This window comes from Trachurus japonicus, chromosome 1 (genome assembly GCF_045865225.1).
Source record: "Trachurus japonicus isolate A0001 chromosome 1, Traja_1.0".
NCBI classification, from domain to species: domain Eukaryota; kingdom Metazoa; phylum Chordata; class Actinopteri; order Carangiformes; family Carangidae; genus Trachurus; species Trachurus japonicus.
The window spans coordinates 40,603,970-40,623,564 of record NC_140907.1 but is presented as its reverse complement, the minus strand read 5'-3'; the positions used below and the strand labels follow the sequence as shown (position 1 = coordinate 40,623,564).

At 41.4% G+C, this 19,595-nt stretch overlaps 2 protein-coding genes across 4 annotated transcripts in view; both read left to right on the top strand.

Moving 5' to 3' along the window:
• LOC146992629 (calpain-2 catalytic subunit-like) overlaps positions 1 to 9,786 on the top strand; it is a 31,708-nt gene extending 21,922 nt beyond the window's left edge. For all 3 annotated transcript variants that reach the window (XM_085788234.1, XM_085788245.1, XM_085788239.1), the window contains exons 10-20: positions 48 to 229; positions 1,877 to 2,088; positions 3,373 to 3,409; positions 4,068 to 4,133; positions 5,020 to 5,077; positions 5,550 to 5,614; positions 5,712 to 5,780; positions 7,029 to 7,107; positions 8,358 to 8,474; positions 9,310 to 9,368; positions 9,527 to 9,786. In XM_085788234.1, the coding sequence (XP_085644360.1) occupies positions 48 to 229; positions 1,877 to 2,088; positions 3,373 to 3,409; positions 4,068 to 4,133; positions 5,020 to 5,077; positions 5,550 to 5,614; positions 5,712 to 5,780; positions 7,029 to 7,107; positions 8,358 to 8,474; positions 9,310 to 9,368; positions 9,527 to 9,550 (968 nt within the window). In that variant the 3' untranslated portion in view covers positions 9,551 to 9,786. The remainder of the gene's footprint in view (positions 1 to 47; positions 230 to 1,876; positions 2,089 to 3,372; positions 3,410 to 4,067; positions 4,134 to 5,019; positions 5,078 to 5,549; positions 5,615 to 5,711; positions 5,781 to 7,028; positions 7,108 to 8,357; positions 8,475 to 9,309; positions 9,369 to 9,526) is intronic.
• A 3,800-nt stretch (positions 9,787 to 13,586) lies between these two features.
• The window catches only part of capn1b (calpain 1, (mu/I) large subunit b), a 34,364-nt gene continuing 28,355 nt past the window's right edge, over positions 13,587 to 19,595 (top strand). Inside the window, exons 1-3 of the mRNA XM_085788224.1 lie at positions 13,587 to 13,698; positions 14,806 to 15,046; positions 16,077 to 16,146. Of these exons, the coding sequence (XP_085644350.1) occupies positions 14,807 to 15,046; positions 16,077 to 16,146 (310 nt within the window). The 5' untranslated portion in view covers positions 13,587 to 13,698; position 14,806. The remainder of the gene's footprint in view (positions 13,699 to 14,805; positions 15,047 to 16,076; positions 16,147 to 19,595) is intronic.

Sequence of the window (19,595 nt, the reverse complement as noted above, 5' to 3'; positions counted from 1 at the left end):
TTCTTATCTAGATATTTATAGTTCCCTGTCCCCTCTCCCCTCCTCAGACACCTTCTGGACCAACCCTCAGTTTGTGATCAAGCTGGAGGAGGAGGACGACGACCCCGACGACGGCGAGGTGGGCTGCAGCTTCGTGGTCGGTCTGATCCAGAAGAACCGCCGCCGCCTCAGGAAACAGGGCGAGGACATGCACACCATCGGGTTCGCCATCTACGAGGTCCCACCGCAGGTCGGCTCAGTCTGCATCCAGATCCACTAACAAAAACATCTTCTTTAGTGTCGTTTTTATCTTAACTTCAGTCTTAACTCATTGATAACTCCGTTTTAGTCTACTTGCCAACAATGAGTACCCGGAAATGTTGAGTACCCCAAAGTTTTATATTAGAAATAGATAGTATGGGTCCCCAGTATTCAGAAACTGCCGGATGCTAACTTATATATATTGGGCAATTAGCATAATTGACATAATTAGCATAAATTAGCATAATTGCCTATACGGGCAATATTTCAACAAAATTGACTTGGCTGAACTGGGCAATATTGGAGTGGTTTTAGGGGTTATTGATGATGCTGAATCCATTTCTGACATTTTCAAAATTCAAAATGGCTGTCTAAACCGGAAGTGACCAGATTTTAACCGCCAGTGGGCCGATTTTGATGGATTTTAAGCCAAATCTTAGGTTTTAGAGGATGCTGGTTGGACATATAACTCATGTATTTGAAGTAATAGATAGTATGGGTCCCCAGCATTCAGAAACTGCCGGATGCTAACTTGTATATAGTGAACAATTAGCGTAATTGATATAATTAGCAAACTTTAGCATAATTGCTATGGGCAATATTTCAACAACATTGACTTGGCTGATCTGGGCAATATTGGAGTGGTTTTAGGGGTTATTGATGATGCTGAATCCATTTCTGACATTTTCAAAATTCAAAATGGCTGTCTAAACCGGAAGTGACCAGATTTTGAAATCCATCAAAATCGGCCCACTGGCGGTTAAAATCTCATACATCATAGCTACTGGTTTGTGAAAATAAAATCCGGCCTATGAGGCGTGACATATTTGACCCAGTTTTCCCAGTATGATGTAAATTTCTCCAATTTGTGATTAACGAAAGCTGTTATCTTTTCCATTTTATAAATGTCCATTGTGATGTCTATCCGTATATTTATGATTGGGCTATTTTAAGAAGTTCTTAAGTAGGAAAAATAAGAAATTCGTAAGAAATGACTGTTCTTAAGAAAATATTGAGGAATTGCACTTAAGAACTTTCTTATGAACTTCTTAATTTTCTTCTTAAGACATTTCTTAAGATCTTTCTTAAGAGCATATTGGTGAATCCGGCCCCAGAGGCTCCTCCCACTTTTTGTCCACCTCAGGACCTCACACTGCAAAAACTCAAATATCTTACCAAGAATATTTGTCTTATTTCTAGTCAAAACAAATCTAATTATACTTAAAATAAGACTCATCACCTAAAAATTAACTTGTTTTCAGATCATTTTCACTTGTTTCAAACAAATTTTCACTTGAAATAAGTAGAAAAATCTGCCAGTGAAAGTAAGTTTTTTTGTGTTTGTAATAAGAAAGAAAAACTTGCTCCATTATCAGATTTTTCTACTTATTTCAAGTGGAAATGTTGTTTGAAAGAAGTAAAAAGTGTCTAAAAACAAGTTCATTTTTAGGTGACGAGTCTTATTTTAAGTAGAATGAGATTTGTTTTGACTAAAAATGAGACATTTTGACAAGAAATAAGACAAATATTCTTGGTAGGATATTTGAGTTTTTGCAGTGCATGATGTTATTCCGTCTCTACTTCCTGCCTCTCTAATCTAACCTGTCCCTTGTCTTGTCCTGATTGGTCGATCCAGTTCCAGGGGCAGCGCGAGGTCCACCTGGACAAGAACTTCTTCCTGACGCACGCCCAGACGGCGCGGTCCGAGACCTTCATCAACCTGAGGGAGGTCAGCTCCCGCTTCAAGCTGCCGCCGGGGGAATACCTCATCGTCCCGTCCACCTTCGAGCCGCACCTGAGCGGAGACTTCTGCATCCGCGTGTTCTCCGAGAAGCAGACCGAGACGCTGTGAGTCTCTGCTCTGCAAAAACTCTACATCTGACCAGGAATATTGGTCTCATTTCTAGTCAAAACTCTACATCTTAACGAGAACATTTCTCTTATTTCTAGTAGGCGGGTGCATATGAAAAAAAAACACCTAACCCTAAAAAAATTCTAACAAAAGGTTTCTCAGCTGTTTTTTATAGTATTAGATGTCCCTAATAACATACTAAAAGTTTACCAAAGTTTGACCACTAGAAAGGTGTCATTTTCAAGATGGCGTCCAAGATGGATAGGAAGCCTGAGGAGACACCACAGGTGAATAGGGTAAAATTTTTAACTAACAGATATCACCATGAAACTTCCCAAGTTTATCACTTACATTAAGACAAATATTTTTTGTATTACAAGTTTTGTCAAATTGTATGTTTAAATATGTAAATTAGGCAATATCTCATTAAATATGCACTAATTTGCATATCCGAAATCTGAACAATGGATAAAAGCCACTTTCAAAATTCTTGTTTTATTTTGTTGACATACTAGAGTCAGAAGTTTTTGCAGAGGGGATTTTGGATATCTCTCTTTATCACTCTGTAAATGAGAAAATACTAGCAGCCCTAAAAATTCAAATATCGTCGTGTTTTTAGGAGTAAAATGTTGTATAAGAGCCCGAAATCTCCACTTCAGCAGCACTTACAGACACCAAACCTTCCAGTTTGATCCCTTTCTATATTCTGAAGGTTTTTACAGAGGGGATTGTTGATATATCATTCATAGCCTGATTTATACAACATTTTACTCCTAAAAACACGACCAACTTGAATTTTTAGGGCTGGTGACAGTATTTTCTCATTTACAGAGTCATTAAAAACCTCCGTCCAGAGGGAAGAAGCTGGAACTCACCGTGCAGGGGGCAAACTGCCCTTTAAAATGGAATTTACCCTTTATTAAATGGTCTATTTCTGCCTTTTTGTGTGTTGTTTTTGATGTTATTGGGTAAATTATAAAGGTTCTGTATGTTACAGTGTGTTTTTAAAGGTTTGTTCTGGGTTTAGGTGAAGGTCAGTTATCATATCTTGACTGTCTGGTTGTATGTTTCTTTACATTTCTATTGAACGGAAACAGATCTAATAAATACTGTAGGTTTTTATTGTTAATCACGTTTCTTACAAAAGTTAAAAGACTTAATTCTGTCTGTTTTCAACTAGAAGCCGTGAAACATTCTGCTGCATCTGAGATACGAGAGCAACTTCTCTAATATGTTTTGTGTCTGTGTTTTCTAATGTTTCATGTCCTGTGTTCTGTCAGTCCCTGTGACGACCCGGTCCACGCTGAGCTGGACGACGTGAGTACAACTAACACACACACACACACACACACACACACACACACACACACAGAGACACACACACACACATGCTTTTTAGGTGGTAAACTGTTCATACTTGTATCACATAGACCGCTGGTTTCTGGAATAAAGTGGTACAATTTCTCCCAAAAAGTTGAAACATTTCTAGAAAAAAGTGGTAAAAAAATTGTCACAAAACTAAACAAAAAAAGTTTTAAAAAAGTGGTAACATTTTGCTTTTTTTGGGGGGGGGTCTCGTAAAATTTCTCAGAAAAAGTGGTAAAATTTCAACAACAAAAATAAAGCAAAGTCATAAAAGTTTTAGAAGAAACTGGTAACATTTCGCAAAGAAATTCTAGGAAAAGTGGTAAAATTTAAAAAGAAAAAGAAAAGTCAAACAATAATTTTAAAAAGTGGTAAAAGTAAAAACAGTATATAGTAAATAGTAAATTGTTTTGTTTTTTTTAAATTGAGAAGAAACTGGTCAAATTACTCAAGAATTCTAGAAAAAGTGGTAAATCTTTTCAAAAAATTATAGAAAAATGTGGGAAAATTTCTCAGAAAAAAGGCGGGGGCAAATACACACACACACACACACACAGACACAGACGGATGAGATGATTGACAGCACAGTGACCTGGTCTCTGTCGTCTAGGAGACGGTGTCCGACGAGGAAGTGGACTCTGGCTTCAGAGGACTCTTCACCAAACTGGCCGGAGACGTAAGTTACAGTTAACACTGCAAAAACTCTACATCTAACCAAGAATATTTGTCTCATTTCTAGTCAAAATGTCTCATTTCTAGTCAAAACTAATCTCTTTCCACTTAAAATAAGACTCATCACCTAAAAATTAACTTTTTTTTAGACACTTTTTACTTCTTTCAAGCAGATTTTCACTTGAAATAAGTAGAAAAATCTGATAGTGGAGCAAGTTTTTTGTGCTTGTAATAAAGAAAAACTTGCACCACTGGCAGATTTTTCTACTTATTCCAAGTGAAAATCTGCTTGAATGGTAGCCTGACGCACCAGACTATATCACTAACATGTCTAGTGTGTCAACGAGCGGTAGACCTCGGCTCAGTCCAGGGGGATGAAGGCTGTCTGTCAAACTGCCTCTGCACCAATAGGGTAGCGGCGCTACGACCAATCAGAGCAAAGAGCAGGATGACGTTAGCCTGACGAGCCAATTAAAATGTATGTCGTCATGGCGTTAAGCCGCCCAACGACTCTCTAAACAGATAGAGCGCTGTGATTGGTCAACACAAACGGTGTTCCAGACTCAAAAAGTTCCTATGGCTCGTTTCTAGACCCACCTACGGAGCAAAGAGATCTGCTGCTGCTGCTAGGGTAAAGAGACATTTATAGGCTACTTGAAAGAAGTAAAAAGTGTCTAAAAACAAGCTACTTTTTTATGTATAACTATGTATGTATATGTATAAATATACTTATTTTAGTTATAATTAGATTTGTTTTGACTAGAAATAAGACAAATATTCTTGGAAAGATGTGAGTTTTTGCAGTGAAGGGGGAGGAGCCTGAAGGGGACGACAGCTCACCTGTCCTCGGTCCTCTCAGGTGTGTGACTCTGTCCTCTCTTTGTCTTCAGGACATGGAGATTTCTGCGGCGGAGCTAAAAACCATCATGAACAAGATCGTGGCCAAACGTGAGTTAAAGTGAAGCTCTAGTCTAACGTGACCCTGAACGCATCGCCTGCAGTGTTAAAGGGATACGCCAACATTATTTTTTTTTTCGTGTCTTGCCTCACTCCCGAGTCCATGACCAGCAGATAGACACCATCCTTTCCACTGTGCGTGTAGTTACCATGGAGATAGAGCCGTACCGCCGTAATTAGCTTAGCTCAAACGCTGGAAGTGTATAGGTAGTGTTAGCCTGCCTCCACCTAAAGTAGCTAATTAGCTTAGCTCTACCCATACACTTCCAGCGTTTGAGCTAAGCTAATTACGGCGATACGGCTCTATCTCCATGGTTACTGCACGCACAGTGGAAAGGATGGTGTCTATCTGCTGGTCATGGACTCGGGAGTGAGGCAAGACATGAAAAAAAAAAATGTTGGCGTATCCCTTTAACGTATTTCACCTGACCCTGAACGCATCACCTGCTTCCTGTCTCCATAGGAACTGACATCAAGACGGACGGCTTCAGCATGGACACCTGCAGGATCATGGTCAACCTGATGGACGTATCCTAGCAACAGTGTGATCAATGTGTGTGTGTGTGCAGGTGAGTCTCACCTGTGTGTGTCAGTCGGTCCGTCAGCGTTCCTTAACCTGCAGCAGGACAGCGGCAACGGGAAGCTCGGTCTCGGAGAGTTCGCCACGCTGTGGAAGAAGGTCCAGAGATACCTGGTGAGACATATCCACCTTTTTCCCAACCTCAAAAACGTAGCCTGTTTTGCCAGTTTTGCTCTTTTATGTTTACGTTTCCATGGTTTCAGTAGTCATGGTAAATGCATGGATTTTTTTTTTTTTTTTCTCCAATGAAAAGCCTATCCACCACTTTCCGGGGAATGACGCTGGGTGTCGCCATGACACTCCATTCCTTACATTTTAGATTCACCTTTAGCTGTTAGCCGTTAGCAGTGTCTTAAAGTGAAATTCCGGCGTAAGTGTAAACCATGGTCAAACACACCGTAACACCGAGTTAGACCCCCCCTCGAGAGATCAATTTGCCCGACCGCTACATTCACGAGATCCACCAACTTCAGCAAATACCGCAATATCGCCACACACGGCGCTGTCCGGATCCACTGTCTGACCGCAACCAAAACGCCACCATTTGCCCAAAATAATGCTCAGAACTGCACCAAATGTCATCAATAGTACACACAGGGTCCCAGCACGTAGTACGAGTTGTCAAACATCTGCTAGCTTTGCCTGTTTTCTTTAGCAAGGAGATGCAACTCAACTCACCTACTTCTCCTCCGGGAGCCGCTCGTTGGTGAGGAAGCCCTGACGAGTCGATCACCGAGTGCACCGGAGTTCCGCAGCTCAATCAACAATTACCTCATGGAAATACAATCAGAGTTTTTTTTTTTTTTTATCTTGCATATCACTTTATAACTATTATTATCGAGTGCTGGCCACGATATAGGCGCAAATGAGCATTTTTAAGAGCTGCGGAACTCCGGCAAAGTGGTGGATACTGACTAGATGCTGCGTTCTCAGGCAGCTCTATTGAGTGGAATACGTCAACGCGGCGGCCATCTTGGTCAGGGGGAAGCCGTGTCTACTTCCTGCACTAGTCAACAGAGGCAGACGTCTATCATCAACCATTACCAACCATTAAAATCGCCATAACTCACTGAATATTCAACCAGTTTTCAAGCCGTCAAATGTCAGACATATATTTATGATACAACAACTTTTTTTTTTTTTTTGTATGTATGTATTAAACATACACTTAGATACTCAGACACACACCCACATGCATCCATACACTGAAATGTGTTTTACAGGGTCTAACTGCTGGTCAGACGTTTATATGTCTACGGTCAGAAACCCCTGACCAAGATGGCCGCCGTGTTGACGTACGCTGAGAAGCAGAAGGCCTCATCTAGTCACTATGACCTCACCACTCTGTGTTTGTGTCCTCAGTCCATCTATAAGAAGAACGACTCAGACGACTCGGGCACCATGAGCACGCCGGAGATGAGGGTGGCCTTCAAAGACGCAGGTCAGCTCATCTCCTCTTCCTTCCTCCTTCTTCCTCCTCTTCCTCCTCCTCCTCCTTCTCTCTCCTCCTCTTCCTCCTCTTCTCCTCCTCCTCTCCGTGTTTATTTCCTCTCAGTTGTGTCTCACTAACTTCTGTTTCTCTCTCAACTTAAATCTGATGTTTGTGTTTCTTTATGCTGCGACTTCTGGACTCACTGTCAGTAAACTGATGATGATGATGGTAGGTCACACCCTGTGTTGGCAGTGTGAGCCTTTCACTAATGCTAACTAGCGTAGCCTCTGACTCTAATTACATCACAAACTGAAACATAATTAACAGCTTTTATAGAATGATGTTTTTTATTTTGTTACATGTTGAAATTACAAACTAATTTACACTGAATCACTATAAGGATGAAAATTATTCCTTAGCATTAGCTTTAGCGGACTCAGTAATGTTAGCTATAGCAATGGTTCTCAAAGTGGGGTATTTTAGAAATTTTACCACTTTTCTCTAGAAAGTTTTAACTTTTTTTTTTTCTTTGAGTCTTACCACTCTTTTTTTTTTAGAATTTTTTTTTGGGGGGGGAGCGGGATAATTTTTACCACTTTCTTTTTTAATGTTTAAATGTTTTTGGAGAAATTTTACCACTTTTTCTTCCAGAAATTTCTCTACAATATTTCCAAAAATTGTAGGCTATGCCATTGGTCCTAATTGAACGTACATTAACAAAAAAAGTAACACATACAGTCCTATTTCTGGTGTTTGTTAGGGGTCCGTGGTCTAATTTATGTCAATTTAGGGGTCGACTGAGCTAGCATTGTCCATGTTAATGTCGATGACAACTTTTACTCACTGACCAATTTTTACACTTCCTATTTACATGTTGATTGTTAAATTAACAGAAAACAAAAAGAATTTCAGAGACGTCCATGTCAGCCTGCTGTTAGCTTGCTGTTAGCCTGCTGTTAGCATTCTGTCAGCCTGTTGTTAGCCTGGTGTTAGCCTTCTGTCAGCCTGCTGTTAGCCTGGTGTTAGCCTGGTGTTAGCCTGCTGTTAGCCTGCTGTTAGCCTGTTGTTACCCTGCTGTTAGCCTGCTGTTAGCCTGGTGTTAGCCTTCTGTCAGCCTGCTGTTAGTCTGGCGTTAACATGCTGTTAGCCCGCTGTTAGCCTGCTGTTAGCATTCTGTCAGCCTGCTGTTAGCCTGGTGTTAGCCTTCTGTTAGCCTGTTGTTAGCCTGGTTGTGTGCTCACTGCCCTGTCTGTCTGCAGGTTTCACCCTCAACAACACCATCTACCAGCAGCTGGTGGCTCGATACTCCGACCCCGACATGACCATCGACTTCGACAACTTTGTCGGCTGCTTGATGAGACTGGAGATGATGTTCAGTGAGTCAACGGCTCATTTAGATCACGGCCAACAGAGGAAGCTAGTGGTTTATTCAGAATTATTAAAGGGATACGCCAACATTTTTTTTTTCCGTATCTTGCCTCACTCCCAAGTCTAAATTCGCCGAATTTGTCCGAACGAAATAGTAAACAGCTGGTATTTAGACAAATTAACGACACACTGCTGATCTAAACGGCTACTTTCTCGCCTAAAAATGTTTGAAATGTCAATAAAGTGCTATATTTACAGAGTTTAGAGCTAAAATGAAATCACCTATACACTTCCAGTGTTTGAGCTAAGCTAATTAGCGACTTTAGGTGGAGGCAGGCTAACACTACCCATACACTTCCAGTGTTTGAGCTAAGCTAATTAGCGACTTTCGGTGGAGGCAGGCTAACACTACCCATACACTTCCAGTGTTTGAGCTAAGCTAATTAGCGACTTTAGGTGGAGGCAGGCTAACACTACCCATACACTTCCAGTGTTTGAGCTAAGCTAATTAGCGACTTTCGGTGGAGGCAGGCTAACACTACCCATACACTTCCAGCGTTTGAGCTAAGCTAATTACGGCGATACGGCTCTATCTCCATGGTTACTGCACGCACAGTCGAAAGGATGGTGTCTATCTGCTGGTCATGGACTCGGGAGTGAGGCAAGACACGTAAAAAAAAATGTTGGCGTATCACTTTAAATAATAACGTGTTCGTAAATACAGTGGTAAGAACATTAGTATTTCTTATTATGAATGAAGTTAAGTATAAAAAATCCGACATGAGATGAGTGCAGATTAAACATGAGCTCCAGATGTACTGATGATGACATCTTCTCCTGCAGGGATCTTCAAGAAGGTCGACGCTCACGACAGCGGCAGCATCGAGCTCGACTTCCACCAGGTGAGAAAAACAAACTCTCTGCTCTGAGAGTCCATGTGATGAAACCAGAATCTGGTCTGACCCGGTCCCCCTGTCTTTATTGATTTATTTTATTTAACCTTTATTATTATTATTATTATTATTATTATTATTATTAATTAAATTCTGTGTCCCTGCAGTGGTTAACCTTCGCCATGATCTGAGCCGTGACCGCTCCTCCTCGTCCTCGCCCGCCCGCGCCCGGAGCCTCAGTGTTACCGCAGCAACTCGCCATATTCCTGTTTCCAGCCGCCGAGACGCTTCCTTCCTTCCTAGACGTAGATGCTACTTTTATATCTGTATGTGAGGCCGAGGCTTGTTATGTGTTTCATTATCTACTACACCTCTACCTGACTGACACCATGTCCATGTAATGGCAATAAATACTATCCACAACAACAACTACAACTGAGCGTGCTGCAGTCTCTTTACTCTGCTACACACACACACACACACACAGAGGTCCAGGAGGAGTTAAAGGATCAGTACAAACTTTTGTGTTTCATTGGTACAGTCGAGAGCTTGGTTTTTAGCTTTGCATTTCACTGCACTGTTTTTTAACCTTGGTTTTAGCTTTGCATGTGACCAATAAACTCATCTATCTACCTAACACAGCTCCACCATGTTTAGCTTAGCTTCATCAAATCATTAATGACAAATGTAAAGGCTCATTTTAAAGGGACAGTTCCACATTTAGTTAATTCCTCCTATCTATCTATCTATCTATCTATCTATCTATCTATCTATCTATCTATCTATCTATCTATCTATCTATCTATCTATCTATCTATCTATCTATCTATCTATCTATGAGATAATAACACAACGTTACCACACAGAGTTGTTGTAGAGGGAAATGCAGCCGGAACTACATTTCAGACACGACTGCTGGGCGGAGGGATTTCAGAAGAGAAAGTAGTTCAGAGTATTTGCTTCATATGTCGTGATGTTACTATCTATCACTGAGCAGCTCACGTCTCTGCTCCGCCCATCTCAAAACACCTTGCACCGATAATTAAAGGTGATAATGAACCTGCTGCTGTGACTATAGGGGTTATTATGGTGAGAGGAGGATCTGAATAAATGTTGGACTGTCCCTTTAAACCTCATCTCATCTCAACTGTGTTATCAACTGCTAATGAGTTCATGAGTCCATCTGAGGTTCACCTGTGTTTTTACCAGCTAGTGACATCACAGTGACATCACAGGCTGGGTTATAACAGCAGCTGATAAAGGTTTGACCATAAAAAACTACACTTCCTCCACCTGTGACGTCACATGACCACTACAGGAAGTGACTTTTCAGTTCAATTCCTTCCCGTTTAAAATTTTACATCAAATCTCCCCTGCAAAGAAAACCCCTTAAAGATTTAAACTAGACACTGACTATGTGTGTGACTTCTGTGAAACCAATTCTCACTTATTTTATCATTGTGCTGATACAGTAAAACTGTTTGGAATGATGTTCAACACTTTGTGCAAGTGAAAACAGGAAGAATGATCAGTTTTATCTTTATTTATTATGAATGAAGACCAAGACAGAGACTTTTGCTTTTTCTCTCAGTTCATCTTGAGTTTGGGGAAATTTCACATCCAAACCGAACATTGTAACTACCCTTTAAACATGAACTGCACCTTTATGCTGCCACAATCAAGGACATAAGAAATAAGAAAGCTGCCAAAACGTAGCTGCTCTATTATGGAGAAATGTTCTGTAAGTGACTTGTAAAGACCTCTGGCTGTCTTTGTTTTCTGTTGTGTTTTTCTGTTTGTTTTATTGTCCACTACAGGAAGTGACTTTTCAATTCAATTCCTTTTATTTGATGAAGAGAGACAATGTACATTGAGAAGCATTTTAAAATAAAATGTAAATATACTCAATTCTAGCTAAACACCTAATTTCCTTGACAGTCCCTAACTGTGTGTGTGTGTGTGTGGCATCTATAGCCTACATCCATGGTGGGTGTGTGTGTGTGTGTGTGTGTGTGTGTGTGTGTGTGTGTGTGTGTGTGTGTGTGTGTGTGTGTGTGTGTGTGTGTTAGAGATGTTTAATGTATTTGATGCTGAGGGCGGGAGATGAACGTGGTGACAGCAGGTTGCGCTGCGTCACCGACGTCTCCTCCTGTTGTTGTTGTTGGTGGTGGTTGGTGCTGATGCTGTAGCCCCGCCCCTCCCGCCGGGCGGAGCCGCTCGGTGCTGCAGCGGCAGCGGAGCATCACATCACAGCAGCATCCACCAGGACCAGGATTCACTTAGCTCAGTCTCAGTCTCAGTCCTGCAGCGGAGACCGGACGCAGCTGGACCAGGACCACCACCCGGACTGAGGCACAGGTGAGTGGGTCGGAGGGGATGTTGCGGTCTGTCCTGGTCCGTTCTGGTCCGTACCGGTCTGTTCTAATAATAATAATAATAATAATAATAATAATAATAATACATTTTATTTGTACAGCACTTTTCATAAAGTAGCCTAATCTCAAAGTTCTGGTCCGTAACTGGTCCGTACCGGTCCGTACCGGTCCGTTCTCTGGGAGTTTATTGAGGCATCAGCTGTTTTCTTTGTTTTCACCTTGATTCAGCAGAAACTCCGGTGACGTCATCGTGTTTGTGGGCCAATCAGAGAAGCTGCAGCGTCACACTCCTAACAGCGGAGACTGATGATATTGATCGATATTTAACGGAAAGTCTGAGTCAGAGAAGACTGTACTTTACTGTACTTTACTTTACTTTAGTTTAGTTGATTTAGTTGGGACAGTGTATTAATGGACAGTGAGATTTTAGCCCTGCAGCTAGATTACATCTCTAGTCCCCAGAACAACACAACTATTAACATGAAAGTCCATAAAGACAGAGGACCGGTAGATAACAGGAGAAGTACATTTATAAACTGTATAAAAACATATATAATATAAACTGTAAACAGTTTTCTTGTGTGTAACAACATCTCTGTCCTGGGTGATGATCCCTCCTCTGTTGCTCACCCTGAGCTTTCTCCTGGTTTTCCCTGTTTAAAGGGTTTTCCATGGAGTTTTTCCTCAGTGGATGTGAGGGTCTAAGGACAGAGGATGTTGTTATGATGGGATGTAAAGCCCTTTGAGACAAACTGGTGGTAAAAACGGGCTATACAGATAAAATTGCCTTGCCTTGCCATTTACATGGTTACAGGAGGATTGGACATGATTCATTGAATTGTAAAAAAAAAAAAAATATATATATATATATATATAGTTGCGTTAGACATGATTGATTGAAATATAAAACATATAATTACAGCTGTTCAGCTTCAGTTTTCTAGCTTTTCTATCAGCTGAGTTCTAGTCTTTCTGTCCAGACCGTCTGTAGTGAACCCAGACCTGCTCAGTCTGAACCAGGGTTTCATTCACTATTAAATGACACAGTTAGAGAATGTGTCAGTGTGGTTGTGTCATTGTGTGGTTGTGTAGTTGTGTAGCTGGTTCATGGTGTTTGGTCAGACTCAGGGCTGACAGGGTGGGGACATGGTGGAGGACATAGTGCTGCAACAACTTCAGGCTCAGCAGCTCGGATCAAACCACACAACTGAATTTATTTTAAATATGCAAATGCATTTAACATAAAAGTATAAAATGAATCATGTTTAGCTCAACATGGACACAGTTTATGAATCTGTTGTTCCTCCTGATGAACAGAGCTGTTAGACCATTAGAGACCATGAGAAAAAGAACTTACTCCTAACTAACTATTGTTGTTCTACGGGACAAAAGAGTTCAATTTATTTGATGTTATATAGTGAAAAATCATCTAAAACTATAATAGCCTACATGTTTAATGATCTGCACATTGACTCAAGGCCGATAAAGCAGCTGTTCTCTGATAAATAGCCTATTAGGCTACTAAATAAATACATAATAACTAAATAGTTCTCTGCTTATTGAGACAAAAAGCACAAGTTGTGTTTAATATGTTGCAACCGTTCTCAGGTTTGGAGTCAGTTGTCTGAATTCTTCCATTCACAGACATTGTGACTGATGTATATATTAATGTATATGTATGTATAATCATCTTTAAGTGGTCGACCGACGTCCAGCTGGAAGAGACTGAGACAGGTTATTGGTTATTGATCGTTAATGGGGTTTGATGCAGCTTCTTGTCGGCTCCATAAGAACCAGCAGCTTCCTGTTGTCTGCAGGTGGAGACTGGACCAGAACCAGAACCAGAACCAGGACCAGAACCAGGACCAGGACCAGGACCAGGACCAGAACCAGGACCAGAACCAGAACCAGAACCAGAACCAGGACCAGCTTCAGCTTCCTACGAGCTCAGTGACCAGGAGCAGGTAGCTACACACTCTGGTCTCTTAGCAACGACACGCCAAAGTGGAAGCAGGAAGTAACTGCACCATGGGACCTCAACTCAGAAAAAGTCTCCATGTGAGTGAACGGGAGTTAAAGTTTTATTTCTAATGTGATGATAAAACTCTCTGACCTTTGACCTCTACCTGTTTAAAACACCACGGTTCTACTCTGATGTTTATGAAGTCTATAAAACGAGTTGTTGAACAAACATTTCAAACATTTTATACTTTTTATGTTTTGCTTGTTTTGTTTATTATTGTGGTCTCTTATTTTTTGTTTTTATGAGGTGAGATTTCTCTTATAAGCCCATCTGGGTTTCTTTAATCTCACCTGCACAACTGGTTTGCTGTTTTTATGCTGTTTTTTCTTCTTTTGTTAATTGTGCAAATAAAATCAAAATCAAATCAAAATCAAAAAATCAACATTTTAGATTAGCTGGGCTAACCGTTAGCTGTTAGCCGTTAGCAGTGTCTTAAATAACTCAATAAACGCTCCATGAAAAAATATTTTCTCCAGCGGATATCCTAGTTCCAACATGACTGAGCTAACTGGAGTAGTTTCATGTCGTGTCCCACAACGGGAGGGTTTTAACAGCTGACGTCCTGCTGTTAGCTTAGCTGCTGCTGTTAGCTGTCAGCAGCAGCTAAGCTAACAACTACGATAACCATGACTAATTATATAAACGTGCACACAGAAATAGTAATGTTTGTTCAATAATTTGTTTTCTAGACTTAACAAACATCAGATTTAGTCAAAACGGTTTTGGCAGCCCGGTGGCTAACGCTACCAGTTAGCTGCTAACGCTACCAGTTAGCTGCTAACGCTACCAGTTAGCCGCTCGCTACAATGCTACTAAAACCCACTTCTGTTGTGGTGTGACGCAATGGATCATGGGAAAATAAAGTGGTGGATTCAATCACATTAGAAATAAAACTTTGACTCCCGTTCACTCACATGGAGACTTTTTCAGAGTTGAGTTCCCATGGCAACGACGTTACTTCCTGCTTCCACTGAGGCTCTCCATAGTCTGTCTGAGTTTAGCCTGTTAGCATGATGCTAACCCCGGCTCCCGGTGCATTGTGGGTCAGGATGTTTGGCGGCGTGTCGGGGCGGATCCAGAGGGACCGGCAGCGGGCCGGCGGTCTGGGCTCGGTGCAGAACGCCGTCCGACACCTGAACCAGGACTTCCAGCGGCTCCAGGAGGAATGTCTGCAGAACGGGTCCCTGTTCCAAGACCCCACCTTCCCCACAGAGCCCGCCTCGCTGGGCTTCAAGGAGCTGGGCCCCCACACCGCCAAGACCCGCGGCGTGGACTGGAAGAGACCCACGGTAACAAATACACCATCCAACAACTCCACAACGCTCTGGTGGACAAGTTGCACTGCAAAAACTCTTCCCAAGAATATTTGTCTTATTTCTAGTCAAAACTAATCTCTTTCCAATAAGACTCATCACATTAAAAGCAGCTTGTTTTTAGACACTTTTTACTTCTTTCAAGCAGATTTTCACTTGAAATAAGTAGAAAAATCTGATAGTGGAGCAAGTTTTTCTTTCTTATTATAAGCACAAAAAACTTTCACTTTCACTGGCAGATTTTTCTACTTATTTCAAGTGAAAATCAGCTTGAAAGAAGTAAAAAGTGTCTAAAAACAAACTGCTTTTAATGTGATGAGTCTTATTTTGAGTGGAAAGAGATTAGTTTTGACTAGAAATAAGACAAATATTCTAGGTAAGAGTTTGAGTTTTTGCAGTGTATGGATATACATTTGTACACTGCAAAAACTCAAAATCTTACCAAGAATATTTGTATATAATAACAACAGTATTCTGGTGGACAAGTTGTGAGCTGCACATTCACCACGCTATGAGATAATAACACAACGTTACCACACAGAGTTGTTTTAGAGGGAAATTCATGTAAAACCGCTGATGCACGTTGCCTTCAGGGACAGTTTTTCATCAACAGTCTCTGCATTTCCCTCTAAAACAACTCTGTGTGGTAACGTTGTGTTATTATCTCATAGCGTGGTGAATGTGCAGCTCACAACTTGTCCACCAGAGCGTTGTGGAGTTGTTGGATTGTGTATTTGATGAGTTTGATGATGAGGGAAACCAAGAAATCCCATAATGAGCCTCCGTGGCGTAGCTCTGAGCAGCTCACGGCTCTGCTCCGCCGTTCTAAAAACAGCTTGCACTGACAATTAAAGGTAACGAACCTACTGCTATGACTATAGGGATTATGGCGATGGGACAATTTGACAAAATGTTGAACTATCCCTTTAATATTAAGTTAATAATATGAACTTAATTCTATAATATTGACGTAAACCGGGCGTCGGGCTGTGATTGGCTGTTGCAGGAGCTGGTGGAGGAGCCTCAGTTCATCGTGGGCGGAGCCACGAGGACCGACATCTGCCAGGGAGCGCTGGGTGAGTCACAGCAGCCAGGGGACTTCCCTGACGACTGTTGCTAGGGGACGGGCGGACGGACGGGCGGTAGCTAGGCTATGTGTCAGAATCCAAACAGAGATTAACACCGAAGCAGCAGCAGCAACACAAACAGATAAATGAATCAACACTTCTAGGAAACACAACAGAGATGTTAGATAGATAACCATGATGGCATCACTCTCAGTGAGTAATGCTGCGTTCAAGACCAGTAGGAAAACTCAGAGTTCTGACTTCACCAGAACCAGAACAACCAGAAACACGTTGGACCGGGACAAACAAAGGACACAAAAACTATTTAGAAAAAGAACATTTTATTGTATTTTAGGATCTAAAAGCATTTTAATAGATGTTTTACCGTTGACTGTGTGGTTGTGCGCGGACGCGGTGCAGGTTGTTGTGTGACGTCAGATTAGATTAGATTAGATTAGATTAGATGTACACCTACTTTATTCATCCCACAACGGGGAACTGTAGTTGTTACATCAGCCATGTTAAGAAAGAAAGAAAGTAGGGAGGGCTAAAACACAATAAACAATAAAACAAATCAACCTTCAACCAGGCAGTGTGCAAAACAAGTAGGCTACTGAGGATGTGTATCAAAATATTGCAACGTAAGTGACAATGATATAAATATAAGTGTATAAATAATATAAATACTACTACTGCAGGTGTGCATGAAATAAGAATATTGTGATGTAAAGTGACCACTGATATAAAAACATTGCAAAGTAAGTGACAATGATATAAATATAGATATGAATATAATTTACAGCAGTATTAACAGACGACTGATGCTCAGAGAAGTCGGGTGAGATTTCTTTCTCTGACTTCACCAAGCGCCGACATGTTAGATTGCACTTTTTCAAGTTGGAGGTGGGAAAGATAAGATCTGCAGCATAAGTTTAGTGGGTCACACATACACACACACACACACATTCTCCCAGAATGCACTGGGAGAGGCTCAACCGGTTTGTCTTTGACTTTCCACACTGCAAAAACCCCAAATCTTTGCATTTGCATTTGCACTCAAATAAATTTGAAATTTTCCCTCCTGAAGCCTGGATGTAATGGAGTTTATCATGGACTTGAACACATTCAGAGAAACCAACCAGACGTTGGAGTTTGAGCTCTGACTGCAGATTGTTCCGTGTAGCAGAGAATCTAGAAGCTTCTGGAGTTTGGAGTTGAAATGAAATGTGAAAGTCATGGTGGAGCCGGTCGATCCTCACAGGCAGAGGAGTGAGTGAGTCAGGACGGCCGGGTGGAGCCCTCAGTGTGTGTGTGTGTGTGTTAGTGTGTGTGTGTGTGAGTGTGTGTGTGTGTAAACACGGGGTCAGACAGGAATGATCAGTATGCCTCAGTGGGCCGAGCTCCAACTCTCCAACAGTGTTTACAGGAAGTCTCTCCACTAACGAGCTGCAGCCACACAAACAGCTGCTGCTCTGTTAGAGAGCTCAGCCAATCACAGAGCAGCCTGCTGAGGCCACGCCCACCCATCAGCCAATCAGAGAGCAGCCTGCTGAGGCCACGCCCACCCAGCAGCCAATCAGAGAGCAGCCTGCTGAGGCCACGCCCACCAGCAGTGTAAAAAGGTTCTACGGTCGTTGGGTTTTTAGTCCAGTAATTTTAAGCCTAAATGGCGGTCAACGTTGAACAAGTTGCAACAGAATCAAACTCAACTGGTTTTGTTTCCTCAACATGTCCTGAGTGAGGGAGAAAAAGCCCAGAAGAATCCCATTAGGGGAAAGTTTAGAAAAACACCCAAATATAGCCCATAATACGCCTATTCATTATGTTTCTCATGTGAATAGGGTAACATTTTTAACCTTTAGATATCTCCATGAAAATTACTGAGTTGATTACTTACATTAAGACAAACAAAAAATGTATTAAGATTTTTGAAATTCTTTGTTAACATGAGCAAGTTTGCATAAATTTGCATAAATCCCACCGCTTTGACGGCACATGTATATACATATGAAGTTGCTGTGGTGGTACCGGCATGAAAATTGGAATGAGTCGACTCCATCGGTCAACCGACAAGAAACCACCTGATAGCCTAAATGGGTTCCATTCAGACCTTAAAATTAAGTTTTTTAACTGTAATATGTTAACAAGACTGAACAAGACATTTTCACCTGCTCTACTCAATGTTTATACAACAAGTAGTTCCGACCAAGCAATCTGATTGGTCAATAAGACATTTAGAACGTGCTCAAATCAGCATTACAGCACGGCTGACTCATCACTGAAAATATTACTTCGCCATGTCATGTTGTTTACACATCTCCATGGCAACATGGATTTTTCGTAATTTATTACTCGTGAAAATAAATCACAAACTACATTGACCTCCTGTAGGTTGTTCCTGACAGCTGCCAAAGTCACATTTATAGAACAATCATGTTATTTTATTTTTTGTTAATATATTGTAAACTTCCCCGTTACAGCAGAGAGGATTGTCTCCCTCCCATGTGTGGAACGTTACAAAGTCGGAGAGACACGAGTTGTGATCGCGGTGAATATGTTTTTTTAAAATATGGCCTGGAGCTGAATATTTCATTGGATAAAACGGAGGTGATTACCTGTATGTTTCTCTCTCTGGCGCCTTTTGGGCTTTTAAATAATCTGGAGTAATCGTTTGTCTTTCTCTATCAGCTGTGTCGGCGACACGGCGCTATAACTTCATTTACATGCAGAGTTTGCGGTTGTAGAAGCTACATCTGTGAAAGGAAAAAAACGGCATCTTTGTCATAACTTGTGCGAGTTTGTGCAGTGTTGATTTAGTTCAGGAAAGTCCGAGACCGCGTTAAAACATGAACGTCAGCTCAGAGTTCACTCATCTGGGACTAGAAAATCATTTCTGTTGCTAGGTCGTTACTAAGGTTCGGACTATTTGCTGTAGAGGTGAACTAGGTTCCATTACACATAGGAGTCTACTGACGTGACTGATTGTGTTTCAGTTATTAGTCAGACCCCATTTATTTCCATGGAAACGGGAAGCACACTCGCAAAAAACTTTACATTTTGAGAGCAAAACGTCCATCAACATGAATATTTATTTAATTATACGCTCTATTTTGTTGGTAATTGTTGTATAATCGCAATATTACCCTCGAGGGTGTGCTTAAACGTAATTTGAGCACTTCGGTGATGCTTGCGGACCTCGGCGCAAGCGCCTCGGTCCTGACCGCATCACCGTCGTGCTCAAATGACGTTAAAGCACACCCTCGAGGGTAATATTGCTTAATTAGATCAGGTGTTGTATGTATGCAAATTAGCCATACGTAATTGGATTATGCACTGTTGGCTCATGTCATACCTGCTCTACTAAGGATGTGGCTGTCTTGAAAAATTGCAGTCATCTTGAAATTTAAAGTGGTCAACTTGTCGGTTGACTGATGGAGTCAACTCATTCCAGTTTTCAT